Source organism: Musa acuminata, chromosome BXJ3-11, assembly GCF_036884655.1.
Source record: "Musa acuminata AAA Group cultivar baxijiao chromosome BXJ3-11, Cavendish_Baxijiao_AAA, whole genome shotgun sequence".
In the NCBI taxonomy this organism is placed as follows: Eukaryota; Viridiplantae; Streptophyta; class Magnoliopsida; order Zingiberales; family Musaceae; genus Musa; species Musa acuminata.
Genome location: NC_088359.1, coordinates 29,601,312 through 29,619,426, shown reverse-complemented (window position 1 = coordinate 29,619,426; position 18,115 = coordinate 29,601,312). Strand labels below are relative to the sequence as shown.

General features: G+C 41.8%; 3 protein-coding genes across 3 annotated transcripts; all 3 read left to right on the top strand.

The window, feature by feature from the left end:
• The first annotated feature begins 4,299 nt into the window (after positions 1-4,299).
• LOC135653181 (beta-fructofuranosidase 1-like) lies at positions 4,300-7,743 on the top strand. Its single transcript, XM_065174807.1, has 7 exons — positions 4,300-4,704; positions 4,836-4,844; positions 4,929-5,800; positions 6,513-6,674; positions 6,750-6,985; positions 7,066-7,153; positions 7,245-7,743. Exons 1-7 carry the CDS (start codon positions 4,350-4,352, stop codon positions 7,458-7,460), a joined length of 1,938 nt encoding a protein of 645 aa, XP_065030879.1. The 5' UTR covers positions 4,300-4,349; the 3' UTR covers positions 7,461-7,743.
• Positions 7,744-8,092: 349 nt separating this feature from the next.
• Positions 8,093-9,880, top strand: LOC135653179 (protein GRAVITROPIC IN THE LIGHT 1-like). The gene has a single exon (XM_065174806.1). The coding sequence runs from the start codon at positions 8,355-8,357 to the stop codon at positions 9,726-9,728; it is 1,374 nt and encodes a 457-aa protein (XP_065030878.1). The 5' UTR covers positions 8,093-8,354; the 3' UTR covers positions 9,729-9,880.
• Positions 9,881-12,279: 2,399 nt separating this feature from the next.
• Positions 12,280-17,603, top strand: LOC135653178 (hsp70-Hsp90 organizing protein-like). The gene is made up of 7 exons (XM_065174805.1): positions 12,280-13,481; positions 15,045-15,333; positions 16,283-16,368; positions 16,631-16,854; positions 16,954-17,020; positions 17,094-17,153; positions 17,226-17,603. Exons 1-7 carry the CDS (start codon positions 12,591-12,593, stop codon positions 17,337-17,339), a joined length of 1,731 nt encoding a protein of 576 aa, XP_065030877.1. The 5' UTR covers positions 12,280-12,590; the 3' UTR covers positions 17,340-17,603.
• Positions 17,604-18,115: the final 512 nt, after the last annotated feature.

The window sequence follows — 18,115 nt, the reverse complement described above, 5'->3', positions numbered from 1 at the left end:
TTTTTCGAAAAAAAGCAATTTGATTGAAGGTTAAAACTTGGTTTACAAATTAAGAAAATATGAGAATTAGTATGAGATCAAGAAAAAATATATATAATTTTCTTAAAATCGGAAGGTCGATGAGCCATGTCATTTATGGTTTAGCGAAGAAGCATGGTAGCTATCATAAGCGAAAGATAAAACTCTTTGACCGAGTAGTTATAGTGTTTGGCATTGTTTCTACTTAGTTCAAAAGAATAAAAAACTAGCGACAATAATGTTTCCAAAGCGATTGCGACCTTTATCGAGTCAGACACCTCACAAGATACAAAGTTTCAATTGTAGAATAAAAATGAGAGAGAGAAATAGAGAAATAAATAGTCAAAATTGAGATAACATTAAAAAATAATAATGATCAACTTTTAACTATCAGACCATCTTCCAATCTGACCAAATCTCCTCAGAAGGATTGATTATTTTAACTTTATTATATATATATATATATATATATATATATATATATATATATATATATATATGACTTAGGAGGGTTTTACCAATTATATTTTGGATATTCTCACTTTAATTGAAAAACTCGTTCCGATTGCTTACGGTGACCAAAGGGGTGTAAAAATTAATTAATGAGAATTTTAATCTAATTTATTTTGGTTGATCATGCATAGTTGTTTGAAAGAAAAAAAAAGTACAACTTGATGGAAGCCATGTCCTCAACTAGGCATGCAAATGTAGGTGGGCGAAACGAGTAAGGTTAAGAAATCTGAGGCCACAGGATATCAATGGTCATCCTACGTTGGCGTTGTATTTTCGCTAGGTAATATGTCTATATTGTGTCGTTTTCACACAAATGCCATTCACATCAATTTATGTTCAACCTTTTTATTATTTTTTAAAATATAAATATGACATATATATATATATATATATATATATATATATATATATATATGTGTGAAAAATAAGATAACTCGATTCCATTTGGTCGATACGTTTACTCCATATGGAGGACACATCAGCTCCGTGTGATTAATCAACAAGCTTTGCTCGATCGACATATTGACTCTAGACGGGGAATATATCAACTTGACATGGTTGACACATTGGAGCCACCTAGTTGATATAATAAAACCATCTAGTTGATCATCTATTGTCACCTCAGCATCGTCACACAGTCTCATGCCATGTAGAGAACGATTATATCATCTTATTATTATAATGGTCCCAATTGTTTGCTTTAACAAAAGATATGCAAGTATATCTCAAGACACTAAGTATTTTAAGTCCGACTTATTCTGACTTATGGATTGACTTAAAGCTTCGGAGAGGTTTTATTGGTAAGATTCGTCTTAATCGATTACGAAAAAAATTAGGTTAAATTTGAATGAGCTTCTAGCGTGTGTGTGTGTGTGAGTTGTCATATCTATGTTGTTGCAGTTGCATGTGAGGTGCGAGTCAGATTGGTGGAGCTTTGCAGGGATAGCATGGTGGCATGGATTCTTCGACTGTCACAAGGACTGGTTGGTGCATGTGGCCATGTGGGAAGCCAAGACGAGTGTTTGGTGCCTCCCTTCCCTTACCTTATCCCTCTCCCTTGTCGTCTCTGCTGCTTGAATGATTCATGTCTCCACGGGAGACAGGCCTCCACCTCAACTGTGCACCTCTCTCTCTCTCTCTCTCTCTCTCTCTCTCTCTCAGCAGATTCAATTCAAAGATGCAGAATACTCGACCGTGGTCTCCACTGATGCTATTGTTGTGAGTCACCAACATTCTTCCTGGTGTTTCATCCTTGATGTCTGGGAAATTGGTGCATTATTGCCCATAGTTTATGGCTTCGTATGTCAGTGCACGTGACATGTGGTGTGCTACTCGATGCTACTAACATCTCATTGGCTTGTGGTATGTGATTACTGGCGTGCATCCGAAGAACTCATTGACAACATCGATCCATATACGTACGCCTTGTGTTTGCCACATCCTTTTCGTCTCTCATTTGAATGAATTAGATAGACACGTCAGGAACAACAATAATAGAGGCTAATGATGTGATTTTTCTTTTGTCACCTAATACATTATGTAACCCCTGACTAGGCTAAGATACTGACATGCATTATACAAGGATGATTATTACTGCCATTGCTCTAAAAAGAGAGAGAGAGAGAGAGAGAGAGAGAGAGAGAGAGAGAGAGAGAGAGTTCTTTCTGATTCCTTAATCATCTCAAGTCACGCTCTCCGCTCTCTCCTCCCTGATTGATGAACAGAAGGGATGCCAAATGCATGTGTTGTGCAATAATGGATCGTAAATTAATGATTGCATGGGATGGCCTCGATGCATCGGTATCAAGTTTCACAGGTAGGAACCATGATGATAGGCCAAGGACTTGTCACATGGAATGTCCATGGAGGGGTTTCATGTCGGATATAATTCTGTCCTACAAAGCAGAAACACGAAGTGGGTGTGAGGTTGGTAATGACAAAGATGCTTTTAGCACCGCTTGATGCCATATAACTCCAGCGAAGGAATATAATACATATATATACACACACATATATATAATTTAAATATAATTAGCATTGGGAGAATGTGGAGAAAAACTCTAAATCAATAATATTATTCAAAGACTAATAATAATAAATTATACTAAAAAGTCATCAATGTGATAGAAAAAAATATATATTTTTCTCAGGTATGATTCCTTTTTATATATTTTCTTTCACTAAAAATTCTACAAAATGTCTTTTTAGATATCCTAGAGAGAACTTAAGATCATCCAAACTATTTTTTTTTTATATTTTTAGAATTTTATTCTTTCATATGGGTTCATTTTCATACTAAGATTTTTTGTCTTTATGAGACACTGGCCAAAGAAAGTACTAACAAGTCTTAAAGAAAATTATAATAATAAGATGTAGGGATATTTGTCTCATCATTTAATAAGATAAAAAGGTTTTGGAGTAGGATTGTCTTGAATCTCCATACACAGCAATCTTAGATAGATTGACTCAAACCAAAATAATTTAAAGAAAATTTCAACAAGTAAGAAACCATGTTCTATTATAGGTTACTAATTTGCTTGACTTGGTCTCTGCTCTTATGACTGGTCAAACTTCAAGAGCTTTCTTTGAAGCTTCCATTTCCTGGGTTGGTGTGTTGTTGGCGTAATCTCTTTTTCTTCTTCTTTTAAGCATTTCGTTCTTACAACCTAATATTTAAATCGTTTAAATCAAGGCTATACAATTTATTAGACGTTGACAAAATGCTTTTGTTATCTTCATTGCATTTTTTTTATTTTCTGATATCACTTTCTATTATTTTTTATTTACTTCTAGTTAAAAAAAATGGAGTGATTTATCTGAACAAAAGTCTATTTTTATTTTTTTTTTCTAAAAGGTATTTTTTATTTCGTTTTTATTCGAGTGATGCCCCTATTTCATATAATACTGAAAATACTTATATCAATCTTAATGATATATTTTTTTGTTAGTTTTGGAGATACCTTATGGATACGTTGATCCTGATAGAAGATAAGATTTTCTCAATTATATGAGAAAATCTTTATTCTGAGGAAAATCCTCCATCCTCAATTCTGTTGAGGAAAATCCTTCGTCTTAATCTGTATAAATAGGAGAGGGACATGTTAATGTATTTAAACCTTTTTAATTATTCAATAAGGTTTCTTCAATAAAGCTTCTTTAATAATTATTCTTATTTTTTTATTATTTTCATTAGATCTAAATAGATGAATCATTATAGTGCTTTCACTTGGGTTAATTTTGGTTTTTTTTTAATAGCATTATAATGTGTTTATTGATATGTTGAAAATAATATAAAACTATAAGAAAATACTATAAACAGCATGATATGTCTATTTTATAGTAGACCATTAACAATATTAAATTCTTACGCTTGAAATTGGTTTGGTTGAGACAATGAGTCAATTTATGTCATTTATAATATTTTTAAATAAATTTTATAATATTTTTATTATAATGATAAAAACATTTGTAATATATCCATTTTTAGTTTTTTTTTTTATATTATTTGAAATGCGAGGAATTTGTAAAAAAAAAATACACTTTTTGAAAAAGCAAAAAAGAATTTTTTTTTTCAAATAATTCGCCTAAAGAAAAATGTGCTGTTAGTAGCCTTGCTTCACTAATCCTATCCACGTGTTTAGCATGTGCACTTACGACATACAAATCGCAAGTTTTCGCATATCTTTACATTAAATGCAGCACAAGAATAGAAACAATCTCTTGCTATAAATACGCAACCAACCCCCCGGTCTCTTCCCTCGTTCATCTCCCCTGCTTCGTTTCCTCTATTCCCCCTCCCCCCCGCCGCCGCCGCCGCCATGGCTGCCGATTCTTGCGCATATCCCCCTCTTCTCCACCCTGACCATCCCGCCGCGACTCCGACATCAAGGAAGAAATACTTACCGGTGCTCGCGTTTGCCGCCTCGGCGGCGCTGATTCTGTGCGTCGCCGCATTCGCGTCCTACAGCTCGAGTGGCTCTCGCCGGACCGATTTACCTGGAAATGGAGCGTCGGAACCGAGCCGACGAATCTCCAGAGGCCCCGCCGAGGGCGTGTCGGAGAAATCCTCCATGGGGCTCCTCGGCTCCTCGCCGTCCTACCCCTGGACCAACTCCATGCTCCTTTGGCAGCGCACTGCCTTCCATTTCCAACCTCAGAAGAATTGGATGAATGGTCAACATCTCCTCCTACATCTTAATACAGCATAGTCATCATCTTCTTCTTTATCCCGGAATGTTTTCCTGACTTGTGCCTCTTTCTTGCTGGATTGGTTCTCATGGGCTACTCGTTGTGACTGTCAACAGATCCCAATGGTGAGTGAGCAGAGACATATAAGAGCTTTGTGTTTTCTGATCCATTTGAGATTGCTGTTGATTGACCATGGCTTCCTCTGGCAGGGCCGACGTACTACAGGGGATGGTACCACCTGTTCTACCAATACAATCCGGCCTCGGCGGTGTGGGGCAACATTACGTGGGGGCACGCTGTATCGCTCGATCTCGTGCACTGGTTCTATCTTCCCATCGCCATGGTTCCTGACCATTGGTACGACGCCAACGGCGTCTGGACCGGCTCTGCCACCATCCTCCCCGACGGCCGCCTCGCCATGCTCTACACCGGGTCGACCGCCGAGTTGGTGCAGGTGCAGAATCTCGCCTTCCCGGCCGACCAGGATGACCCGCTCCTGCTAACGTGGGTCAAATCCGAGTCAAACCCGGTGCTGGTTCCCCCACCGGGGATCGCCCCAAAGGACTTCCGCGACCCCACCACGGCCTGGTACGTCCCCTCCGAGTCGGCCTGGCGCATAGCCATCGGGTCGAAGAACGACTCGCAGCGCCACGCCGGGATCGCTCTGGTGTACCGGACGTCCGACTTCCTGAGCTACGAGCTCCTCCCCGGCGTGCTCCACTCGGTGGCCGGGACCGGGATGTGGGAGTGCGTGGACTTCTACCCGGTGTCGACCGAGTCAGCGACGGGGCTGGACACGTCGGCGGCGACGGGGCCGGGGATGAAGCACGTGCTGAAGGCGAGCATGGACGACGACAGGCACGACTACTACGCCATCGGCACTTACGAGGCGGCCACCAACGCGTGGGTGCCGGACGACCCCGAGAAGGACGTGGGGATCGGCCTGCGGTACGACTACGGCATGTTCTACGCGTCCAAGACGTTCTACGACCCGGTGAAGCAACGCCGAGTCCTGTGGGGGTGGATCGGGGAGACCGACAGCGAGCGCACCGATCTCCGGAAGGGCTGGGCCTCCCTTCAGGTAATCAATCGAGTCACCTCACCTAATCTTCCATTTACCACAAGAAAAGACAATTCATTTTTAACTCGGAATAAAAGGAAGGAAGAGAAGTCATCAGAAAGATACAGCTACGGAGAACAATTCATGGATCAGTGTTTCGAATGGTGAGATGGACTTCTCATACGTAATCCTATTCACGTGGGCGGACCTTCCCATGTAAAGTCATCTCGTGGCTCTGCCACGCCTGCCTGTGGAGCCAACATGTTGGACCATTCAACATGAGTTTGACTAACTATAACAGCTTAACGTACACCAATAATTGTGCAGAGAAGTTGGGGGAAAAGGGAGGAGATTTAAGTGGCGCGAGAATATAGGCCCATTGTGGCTAAACCAAATCAGATAGAAGTAAGGAAGTTACACGTAGCTAAGATTCTGAATCCTGTATGAGATCTCGCAGACTTGATTGGTTGGATACTCCTCAACAATAGGTAATTATGAGCCCGCTGACTGACCTCCAACTTTCTGAATCACATGAATAATACGATGATTTATAATATATGTCAATGCTGCCGCCACCGACTAGCAGAAGCCTCGTCGACAAACGCGTCGTAGTAACTTTCTTGTTCTAATCTTTGGTGGCTTCTTCTTGTGCTTCCTGGAAGCAACGTGGCCATTCGCAGTCCACGAATCACATTTAGCGTGTAGTGATGACGGTCCCAACATGTGTTTGCAGACCATTCCGAGGACGGTTCTCTTCGACCAGAAGACAGAAAGCAACCTCCTACAGTGGCCGGTGGACGACGTGGAGACGCTGAGGTCGGGCAGCCAAGAGTTCAGCAACATCAGCATCCCCGCCGGCTCCGTCGTTCCCTTGGACGTCGGCACGGCCACGCAGGTAGCTTAAACTCCATCGGTCGTGCTTCGGGTTCCTTATTTCCATTGGATGATTGTAATCTTACGAATGATGCAGGTGGACATCGTGGCCGAGTTCGGGGTCAACAAGTCGGCCTTGGCCGGCGCGGTCGACGCCGCGGTGGGGTACAACTGTAGCACGAGCGGCGGCGCCGCCGGAAGGGGCGTGCTCGGCCCGTTCGGCCTGCTCGTGCTGGCCGACGACGATCTGTCGGAGCAGACTGCTGTTTATTTCTACTTCGTGAGAAGCACTGATGGCAGCATCAGCACTCACTTCTGCCATGACGAGCTCAGGCATGCACGCCACCCTGCTCTTCTTGTTCTCTCGCACTTGAGTCAAACAACAAGCTAAGTTTGCAATCTCGGAAACGCAGGTCATCCGAGGCAGCTGACATCGTCAAGAGGGTGTATGGAAGCTTGGTTCCGGTGCTTGATGGTGAAACCTTATCAGTACGCATACTAGTAAGTAATTTGCTTTGTTGGCACGTAGATATATTAAATGCTGTCTCACGAATCAGCTTAAGCTTATGAATGACTGCTACAATGGTTTCAGGTGGATCACTCTGTCATAGAGAGCTTTGCACAAGGAGGAAGGACATGCATCACATCACGTGTATACCCAACCAGCGCAACCTACGGCGGGGGACGGCTTTTCCTCTTCAACAACGCCACCGGAGTCGATGTCACGGCCAAGTCGCTTAAGATCTGGCAGATGGGTTCCGCGTTCATTCGGCCGTTCTCTGAGCACGACTCAGTTTCACTCCACTGATCTCGAACAGCTTCGTCCAAACTTCAACCAGACAAAGTTGAGTCAAACTCCATCGTCTTCCTGTAGAAAAAGGAATCTGCTTCGATCGCATTCATTCATCAGTTCACCGGAAAAGGTCTATCAAGATGGATTCGATTGTCTACTTGCTTTTGTGTGAAGGCCTTTCCATGTAATTCTTTTGGGAGGATGTCATTTTGATTATTTTCTTCAGAAATACATGCATTAATGTGTGTGTCGAGTCAAAATTCATTCGATTAATGGGAACAACCTCATCATTTTCTTATATATTCTTTTTAATCGAATGGAAGATTACAGTGCCAATTAATTTGAACTTTAGTGCCTTTCAGCTATCCTTTTCTGAGGATCGATGTGAATATTATGTAGGCAGTAGATTTTGTTCTACATAATGAGGTTTTATAAGGGGGTTAAAAGTTGGTCACACATCTACATCGAGGAAGAAACATGCATTGATTCTGAGTCATGCTTCCTTGTCCGCAGTACATTATTGTCCGGACGTGTATTTAACACATGGATGCTCGATCGATGGTACATACACATAGCTTAATTAATCCCACCACAAGCATCTCACAACAGAGATTATGCTTCAAGATTTGGTCTCTCATCACGTTAAGTAAGCACATTCCAAATGGCGGAGGTTGGGATAAAGACTCAATCATTGGAACACTTCTTTAATGGCTTGTGCGGCGGGGTTCGATCGAGTCATGGTGAGAGGGAAAGAGAGACAGAGGGAACGCCTTGTAAAGGAGGCAAAGCCCAGAATTCATTCCCACGGCAGGAAGTAGTGGAAGAAGACCTGCAATTGTTCCCATTTCCGTTCCATTTCAATGGCTTTTGTTTGAGACCGTAGCGGGTTTTGCGGAGGAAGACGGGAAGATGCTTCAGAAGTTCGCGTTAGCGGTCAAGACCAAGACCATCGAGTTCTTCGCCGAGGAGGACGAAGAAGAGGAGGAGGAGCGGGCGGTCGGCGTCGATGATCCCGATGCTTGCCCTGCCCCGGAGGAAGTCATCACCGGTCAGCGCGTCGTTGTCCTGAGGCCCGACCCCGCCCCCCGGCCTGACCCCGAAACCCTCACCGCCGCCGCCCTTGCCGCGCTCTCATCCTTCCAGGCCGCATACCTCCACCTCCAAACCGCCCACTCGCCCTTCCTCTCTGACGCCGTCCTCTCCGCCGACCGCGCCGCCGTTTCCCACCTTCGCCGCCTCTCCGAGGTCAAGCGCCTCTACCTTAGCGCCGGCCCTGCTGGTCCTAGCCCTGCTCCCACCTCCGCCCTCCCCCTCTCCTTCCTCCTGGAGGCGCAGGTGCAGGATAATCAGGACCTCCTCCGCACCTTCGAGGCCCTCGTCGACCGCCTCCAGTCCGACATCGACCGCAAGGATGCCGAGGCCGCCGCCCTCGAGAAGGCGCTCGCCGACCTCGACGGCGCCGGGGTGCGGCTCGCCCACCGGCTCGAGCGTGCTTGTATGCCGGCCGAGGAGAGGGTGGAGTCGCTGCTCACGATCGGCGTCTTCGACTCGGTGCTCAGGGACACCTGCCGGGTGACGCATCGGTTCGCCAGGGTCTTGATCGACTTGATGAATTTGTCCGGGTGGAATTTGGGTGTGGCCGCGAACTGCATTTACCCGGACGTCAATTTCACGAAGCCGGGACACTGCCGGTACGCCATCCTCTCGTACATTTGCTTGGGCATGTTTGGAGGGTTCGATTCGTACGACTTCTACGACGATGGGGATGGAGTTGACATGGATGAGATTGATGTTTCCATCCGGAGAACCGATTCTTTGCAGCAATTCATCGAGCACTCGGCTCTTGATCCATTGGAGCTTATGCGAGATTTTCCAAGTAGTGATTTTGTGAAGTTCTGCAAGAAGAAGTATGCCAAGCTCATTCACCCTGGCATCGAATCCTCTCTGTTGAGGAATTCCTCCACCAGAGAATCTTTGTTGGGGTCGTTGACACCGTCAAGTCCCCTGTATGAGTCATTTGCGAGCATGGCCAGCTCCATATGGATGCTTCACAAATTGGCCTGGGCATATAATCCCGTGGTGAAAATCTTTCAGGTAGCCCCAGGGACTGAATTCTCAATGGTTTTCATGGAGACCATTGTTCCTAAGGTCGACAAGTTGCACATGGACTCTGGGAGTTCTTCACGGCCAAAGGTCGGGTTTACTGTGGTTCCAGGGTTTCATGTTGGCAAGACAGTTATCCAGTCTAGAGTTTACCTAGATGACTCAGAGCAGACATTATAACTATATATTCATTTGTGTACATGGGGATACTTAGAGACATCCTTTGGGTATAGGAGATAACATAAAGAGCGTTTACAAGTTTGTATGGATAACTTGAAGGACCAACAAAGTCCGCTGGAAAATACATTTTGATTTTTCTTTTGACAGAATTATGTTGGTTCTTTTCTTAGCTAAAAATATTATATGATTGAGCACATCACTTGTGTGCCATTCTGTATAATATCTAACATAATCTTCGTAAAAAATTCCTTGAGTTCAATCTAAATCAAAAGTCAAATTGTTTTTCGGTGACAAAAAAATTATATTTGCAGACAGATGATATGGTGAAATAGTTATTTCTCTCAAGTCTCAAGCATAGTTATATTGGATTATTAAGCTGTTAATTGCAAATATTTGAAATAATGTAAAGTTTGATTACTGAAGGTCTTGAAATATTATGGTCCAGAAATTCCCAGAGTTGATACGCAAGGTATTGGTTTGCAAAAACCTTGTGCTTGGTTCAATATACTATTTTATAACATTTTTTTATTAACTGCACAGAAAAATATTCTTATTTGATCATTTGTAGATTATGCATGTTCAAGGAACAAGTAAGATAATAATTGCCAAAAGCATTTGCTACAAGTTTGTGCAGATTGGTATATTCATGGCTGATGATATTTACACAGCTTTGGTGTTTTGATCTGTTTAATCCCAAAGCTCCTTGATAATCTATGTTCATGTTTTCATCCAGCTACACGTGCATTCCTGATTGCTAAAACTCTGGTGGTTTCATATGGAAGAATTAACATAATACTGACATGTGCTTCTGCTTTTGTGGTCAGTTCTTTTATCTGCCACGTTTTTGGTTTTATCACACAAATGGTAAATCTTAGTATAAATTTTCTAAATTAGAGTTGTTGGAAAGTTGTCTTTTGCATTTTACTTGTTGGTGAATATGATATTGATAAGATTAAGCCCTTGGCAGTTGTGGGAAGTGACTAAGCAGTATCATCACTCATTGTTGGACTTTGTAAGTGTGTGTAGCTCACATCCATGTGGCTCTGATGTTTTTGACCTTTTCTGATGTGCTATGTTGTCCATATCTGGGGCAGGTAGTGCAACACAGTTTGGCATGATTGGAGTCAAGGTAGCCTTCCACCATTCATTATGTTGCTGCCAGCATATCACTGGAGCAGGTACATTCATTACCAAATAATTTCTGGTAAGATGCCAGTCTTGAAGCTGGTAGTATAATGCCGAAAACATGAGATGCTTCCTTTTGACTTTTATGCTTGAAATTAGATATTTGTCTTTACATCTATCTCATACCAACTACTTGCAAGAACATTAACAATTTCTCTGATGATGAATGAACTTGTTAGGGAATTTGATGGAAGTATTTCATAATGAGGGGAATTAATTTGGAGCAGTTGCTTGCCATTTATACTTTTTTCTTGATTTCTCTTCACTCTGACCTGTGGGAGGTATCTTTACAGCTCTATCTCTCTTTTACAACCATTGCGCTTGGAGTTAAGGCTCTCCAGGAAAGTTAGGCTAGACATCTCAACCCTTTTTTGTTGTCTTCTTTGAAGCCCATTCTGGGTTCCTTGTCTTTCAGGGAACCTACCATGTGAACCTGGCATGTCTTATTATTTGCATTTTGTTATGTACTAGATCACATTGGCCTAATGAAAATATCCATTGAATAACTTGTGTCGGTTAAATTATAGTAGTCATGCATTTACTGCTCCAAATTAGCTATTTAGTTAGATCACATGTTTCATCTTATACTTACAAGTGAGAGTCTATGCAGAAATTTATAGATGATGATTGTCTGACATTGACAAAAACCATGCACAGAATTTTCAGTAGGTGACTTTAAATGAAAAGCTCATTGGCAATGTTAGTTTTAAGTCCAAGCAGTTCAAAATTAAATTACAGGTTCATTTCTTCGTGTGCCATTAGTCATTCTTTCCATCCTGAGACGTGCATTAGATCAGTCGTGATAGAGATAGAAAATTAATAGATGGAGCTTGGTTCTGTTTTACATTAACTCTTGACGAGAATGCAATCTCGCTTTTGTTTAGTTTCTGATGCATCTCCTGGAATGTGAAGAAGCATACATAACTTGCTTTGTTGCTTGTCCTTCTGCAGTTTTGGCTCTCTATTTTCCAAACCATTCACCTGAATCGAAAGGAATCATCTTCAATGGGTAAGCCATCCCGATGCTTAACTTCTATCTGTGCTCATGCTAGAACATGAGCTTTCTGGGCTTGTTTTTGGCTTTTCTTTCAGTGTTCGAATTTGCTTATCATCTGAAGACATCTATCAACCGTTCACCTTTTTGCTCATTATTTGTACTAAAGGAGAATCTTGAATCTTTGTGACGAAGAAACTTCAAATGAGATGAGGAAAACTGGGAAGCTGTACTGAAGTGACGGGCCTTTTTCTTAGACCCTGGTTTAACCTGCAATGTTTGACAAGTTCAGAATGCATTGGTGAATAGTTTTGTAATGTTTTAGTCCCCATATTTTTCATGTTTTTGTTTTGTTTTTCTGTGTTCCTTTGATTCGAAGGCAGCAGGGAAGCAACGATGGGCCGGAGTCAGGCCGGATAAGATGGGCTGGACCGTGACATCATCCTTTTTTGTGAACCGGCACCCGGGGCTTGGGTTGGGGGACTTGTGGGGTCACAGATACGGCCTAGCCCAAGGGTGAATAGCGAAGACGCATGCGCTCGCCCTATGGCCTGCGGCTCTGGAACATTCCCGAAGCATGGAGATCGCTCTTCCAGGGACTATAAACATTTCTTCCTTCCGGGAGGCCGAGCGATCCGATACGTACATCAGAAAACGATTCCCTCTTTGCCCCACCCGCCTTCATGTCAGAGGACGCGAAAGCCAAGGGCAACGCAGCCTTCGCTGCTGGCCGCTTCGAAGACGCCATCCGCCACTTCTCCGAGGCCATCGACCTCGCCCCCGCTAACCACGTCCTCTACTCCAACCGCTCCGCCGCCTACGCCTCCCTCCAGCGCTACGACGTCGCCCTCGCAGATGCTCGCAAGACCGTGGAACTTAATCCCGGCTGGGCCAAGGGCTACAGCCGCCTCGGCGCCGCCCACCTCGGCCTCGGCGACGCCAACCAGGCCGTCGCCGCCTACGAGAAGGGCCTCGAGATCGACCCGGCGAACGAAGCGCTCCAGGCCGGCCTCGCCGACGCTCGCGCTGCCGCCACGCGGTCCCGGGGCCCGATCCCGCCGCAGGGGGCCTCCCCATTCGGGAAGATGTTCCAGGGGCCGGAGCTCTGGGCGAAGCTGACGGCTGATACTACCACCAGGGGCTACCTCCAGCAGCCGGATTTCATAAAAATGATCCAGGACATCCAGAAGAACCCTAACAATATCAATATGTACCTCTCGGATCCGAGGATGATGCAGGTGATCGGGGTTCTTCTCAATGTGAAGATGAGGGCGCCCACGGATGAGATGGAGAGGGAGTTTATGGAGCCAGAGCAAGTGAAGCCTCAGCCTGAGCCAGTAAAGAAGGCATCGGAACCGGAGCCAGTGCCAGAGCCCATGGAGGTGCCGGAAGAACAAAAGGAGTCTAAGGAAAAGAAAGCAGAGGCACAAAAGAAGAAGGAAGCAGGGAATGCTGCTTACAAGAAAAAGGATTTTGAGACAGCGATTCAGCATTACACACGTGCAATGGAACTTGACGATCAGGACATTTCCTACATAACCAACCGAGCTGCTGTTTTCTTGGAGATGGGAAAGGTAACAATTTTTGACCTTTCATTTCCTTAGTTCAGTTGATTATTTGGCATTCTAATTTTTTGTACTGTCAATGTGATACGAAAGATGGTGGTCTCTCCCTTGGCTTTACGCCGTCATCTTTTTTGTTCTTTCTTTTTACAGTCATGTGCTGGTGGTCTAAGTGATTATCTATTTGGCTTTACATGATCATTCTATAGTTATCAATGAATTTGCAATCATTTTAAAGTCAGATTGCTAGAGTTATCTATGAATTTTTGTAGTTGAAAGGACATGATATAGGTTGATATCAATTAACAATTGAGTTTTAGGTTCTCTCTAGCTAGACAGTGCAGCAACATCGTTCACATGATGTGCACGTCTGTATATGAGTATCTACACATGCTCATGAGACGTGTATGATACATATGTTGGTACACATGCCCACATGTACAAATATGCATTTGTATACATGCCCGGTTGTACATATATACATATGTAAACGTGCACATGTGTGATTGTGTACATATGTAACCATGTATATACATTTGCATGTATATCATTTATTGATTTTTTTAAATTACTGATGAAGTCGATACATCTCTTTCCTTCATGAAGGAAAAATAGGTTTGATCAACAAATAGAAAAGATACGAAAAAAGTTATAGGTAGTTTGCATTCTTTGTGGAATAATTAATTGGAATTGTATCAAAAAAGAGATCTTCTTTAATTCACAAGCATTGGTGTCTTTCTGGTTTTGCTCAATATGCTTAATGTTATGTTGTGATTCATGCAACAAATTTAGGGAGCTTGATTTTAAAAATTCTGTTTTTTCTTTGACTAATTAAAAATTATTAATTAGCTGAGGGTGCGGATCCTTTTCTAAATGATCTGAATATGGTGGTGTGCTATTGTTGCTGTTGTAAGGCTGGCTTCATATTTGGTTTGATTAAACAATTTGGATGGATCATATGGAGTGGAAAATTTTGGCCTTGAATTTTGGTTTCTGGCTTTCTTGGAGTCACTCCTTTTACCTTTATGAACAGCAGCAAACAATCTAAGTTTTGCTAGAGTACTGAATATATAGCCTGAAATATATGAATTGTTGTTTTTTTCTCTGAATTCCAATCCCCAAAGATATTTTAGATGCTGACTGGGATTACTAGCAGTCCCTCTTTATTTTCTTGCTGCTTAAGTTCTAGGCATAATATTTTAGTCATAATTCTTGCTGTGTCCTATTATTCTCTCTACCTTCTCTACCTCGTTCACTATTTGAGATTACAATTAAAGCATGCAACAAATTGTAATATTAATTTATCAAATTTCTTCCTATTCTCTACCATAAGTTGAATTGAAGAATAATCTCAATATTGTGTTTTTTTGCATAATACCCATGTCTAAGGAGGTATTGGTAGCCCCTGCAACTTTTGTATTTTTTTTTCCCAATGCTCCATTCATCTGAGATTATTCTAATCATTGGAGATGATATAAGTCTTCACTTATTTAATTTATTTTTTAATTTGTAGATTGAATTGCATGTTATTTTGACAATTGGGAAACATTTGAGAATTTTACCTCTGATTTGCAGTTTGAAGAATGCATAAAGGATTGTGATAAAGCTGTTGAACGTGGCAGAGAGCTTCATTCTGACTTTAAAATGATTGCAAAGGCATTGACTAGGAAAGGGACCGCTCTTGTGAAGCTTTCCAAGAGCTCCAAGGACTATGATATTGCTATTGAGACTTTCCAGAAAGCGCTAACTGAGCACCGAAACCCTGACACTTTGAAAAAGCTCAATGATGCTGAGAGGGCAAAGAAAGAATTAGAACAACAAGAATACTTTGATCCAAAAATAGCTGATGAGGAACGTGAGAAAGGTATCATTTACCATTCTTCTTTATGATCAACCCTTTATGTGTGTTCGGGTTAACTTTTGGTTCATCCTTGCTATGTTGTCAGTGTGAAGACATGAATGCAGAAGCTTCCATCACTCATGGTTTCTTTGTACTTATATTATTTAGATACAGTATTTTGTTAATACAGAATAAACTAGCGTAATTTCTGCATCTGCAGATTTCTTCCGGCTTTATTACTTATCTATCGAAAGTTCTTGTGCATCTGTTATCTTTGACACATTTTTATCTTTGGCACTCATCCATGGATCCGTTGGTTTCCCATTGCATAGTTGCCCTATGTTTGTTGTAAATATTACTGTACTTATATTAGATATTTATAAATTGAAAAATGACCAGCATCTTGCATAATTGTCTTATATTTGTTGGAAATATTGTCTTGTCTGCTTGGCCATATCTGAATTGAAAAAATGACCAGTGGGGAATTCCTAGATGGTATTACTCATCTTGTTTTATAAACCTGAGTTACAAAATGACCCAAGTTATCTTTACCGAGCAAGAAAGCTGCTTGTGTAAGCAAATCACAATAGTTCAAGTTGGAGTGTTGATAGTATTTAAGTCATTTCTCTCGTTGCATAAGTGCATTTCTATGCAGACCAACCATACTTTTGTTGTTTTTTTTTTCTTTGCTTTCCATTCCTTTATCATCTTTAGATTTCTGTATCCACAATGGTCCTTCCATATCATTCGCCACCTGTGCTTCAGCCTCAGTTGTCTCCATGATTGTTACAGTTTCTTATGTGCTGATGAGATTGGCTAGCAACTGTCTAGCATTATTAATGTTGCAGAAATATCTTGAATTTGTTTTTAACTATATTGTATTTATGATTGTTCAATGGCTGATTAAAACAAAATGTAACCTTTTTTTCTGGGAAAATACAACAGTTGGATTGCTAAATATGTGACTGTACAGGTAATGAGCTTTTCAAGCAGCAAAAGTATCCGGAGGCAGTTAAACACTATACCGAAGCTCTAAGGAGGAACCCAAAGGATCCAAAGGTAATTTTCTCGTGCTTATGTTGCTTGCTTAAAGATTTATAGGGTACATTGAAATTGTACGGCGGTTAGGTTTCTTGTATGGCATTTTACTTTTAGACCTTTTACATATCTCTAACATCCAGTGGCAATAGCTGCAGCTAGACTTTTGTAGTTTGTATCAATTATTTGATAATTGGAAAGTTTCATTCATCTTATAATTGAAATGGTTCTTGTTTATCCTTTGTATTTGTTCTTTCAGTTGACCCTCGAATTGCTTCCATAGGTTTACAGCAATAGAGCCGCATGCTACACAAAGCTGGGTGCTTTGCCTGAAGGTTTAAAAGATGCAGAGAAGTGCATTGAGTTGGATTCATCCTTTTCTAAAGGATACACAAGGAAAGGTGCAATCCAGTTCTTTATGAAAGAGTATGACAAAGCTTTAGAGACTTATCAGGAGGGCTTGAAACACGATCCAAACAATCAGGAGTTGTTGGATGGTGTCAAGAGGTAAGTTGGGTTTTCTGCAAACACGTAAACCTTATGTTTGATTTCTGGCCTCTTGGAGTTGCTTGGTACGATAAATATATTTCATTTTTCCAACTTCAGGTGCGTTGAACAGATTAATAAGACAAACAGAGGGGAAATAAGTCCAGAGGAATTGAAGGAGAGACAGGTAGCAAATCATCTTCATGTGTACTCTCTTAAGTGTCATGTTGGGATTGTTTATTCACTTTGTTGTTCTGCAGGCAAAGGCTATGCACGACCCTGAAATCCAAAATATCCTTACAGATCCTGTTATGCGACAGGTAATTATCTAAATGGCATTTCAATATTGTGTCTTCTCTTTGGTTACAGATCTCGTGTGTGTGCCTTTTCAGGTGTTGATCGATTTCCAAGAGAACCCTAAGGCTGCACAGGAGCACCTCAAGAACCCTCAGGTTATGCACAAGATACAAAAACTTGTGGGTGCAGGGATTGTGCAGATGAGGTAGAGGATGGAATCCAAGCTTGGATTTGTTTGATGTGCTCCTTTTTGAGGGTCTATTTGTGTTTGGTTCCAAATATGAACATGAAACCTGTACTATGATGATGATGTCCTCAGTTCATTGTTTCAGTATCCATTTCTGTGGTACTTTCTTGACTCTTTTCTTTAATCTTTTTGCGTTTGTTTGGTGAACTAAGAATCATATGTTTTGCCTTAAAACGATGATAAGATGAATCAAGCTTGAAAAATGTAAGATATATTGGTGTTCTTATGTTGGTTGGACCGGAAATAGATCTCTCGTATGCAGGGCATCATCAAACTTCAAATCTCACGAGTGATTCTTGTTTATCTCAGGGCCTCTTTTATCTCTCTTCTTAACAACAGCAGCTTGAGATAAGCAGGACTGTATGATGCTGAATATATCTTTTTTTAGTCTGCTAAGCCTGCAAACGCTCATTATTTTTGTTATTCCACTCGTCTCATGTATTGCTATCTGCATGTCTATTAGTCACTCTCATTGGATGACTCTACTAGAAATGGTAGTTGGAGTGGGAGGCGGAATAGGGGATTTTAGAAGGGTGCATGAAGCTGCAACTCGATACAGCTGAGCCCAAATACAATGAAATATTATTGTTCTAAAGATGATCTTACAACATATAAGCACCGCTCCGAGATGAGCAATGGTAATTTCCAACCTTACAATGCTATCCAAGCATGCAAGTTGAAGCTTACACAAAGGTACGAATGTGATGGAAAGAATTATAGGGTTCGGATTAAAGTGAA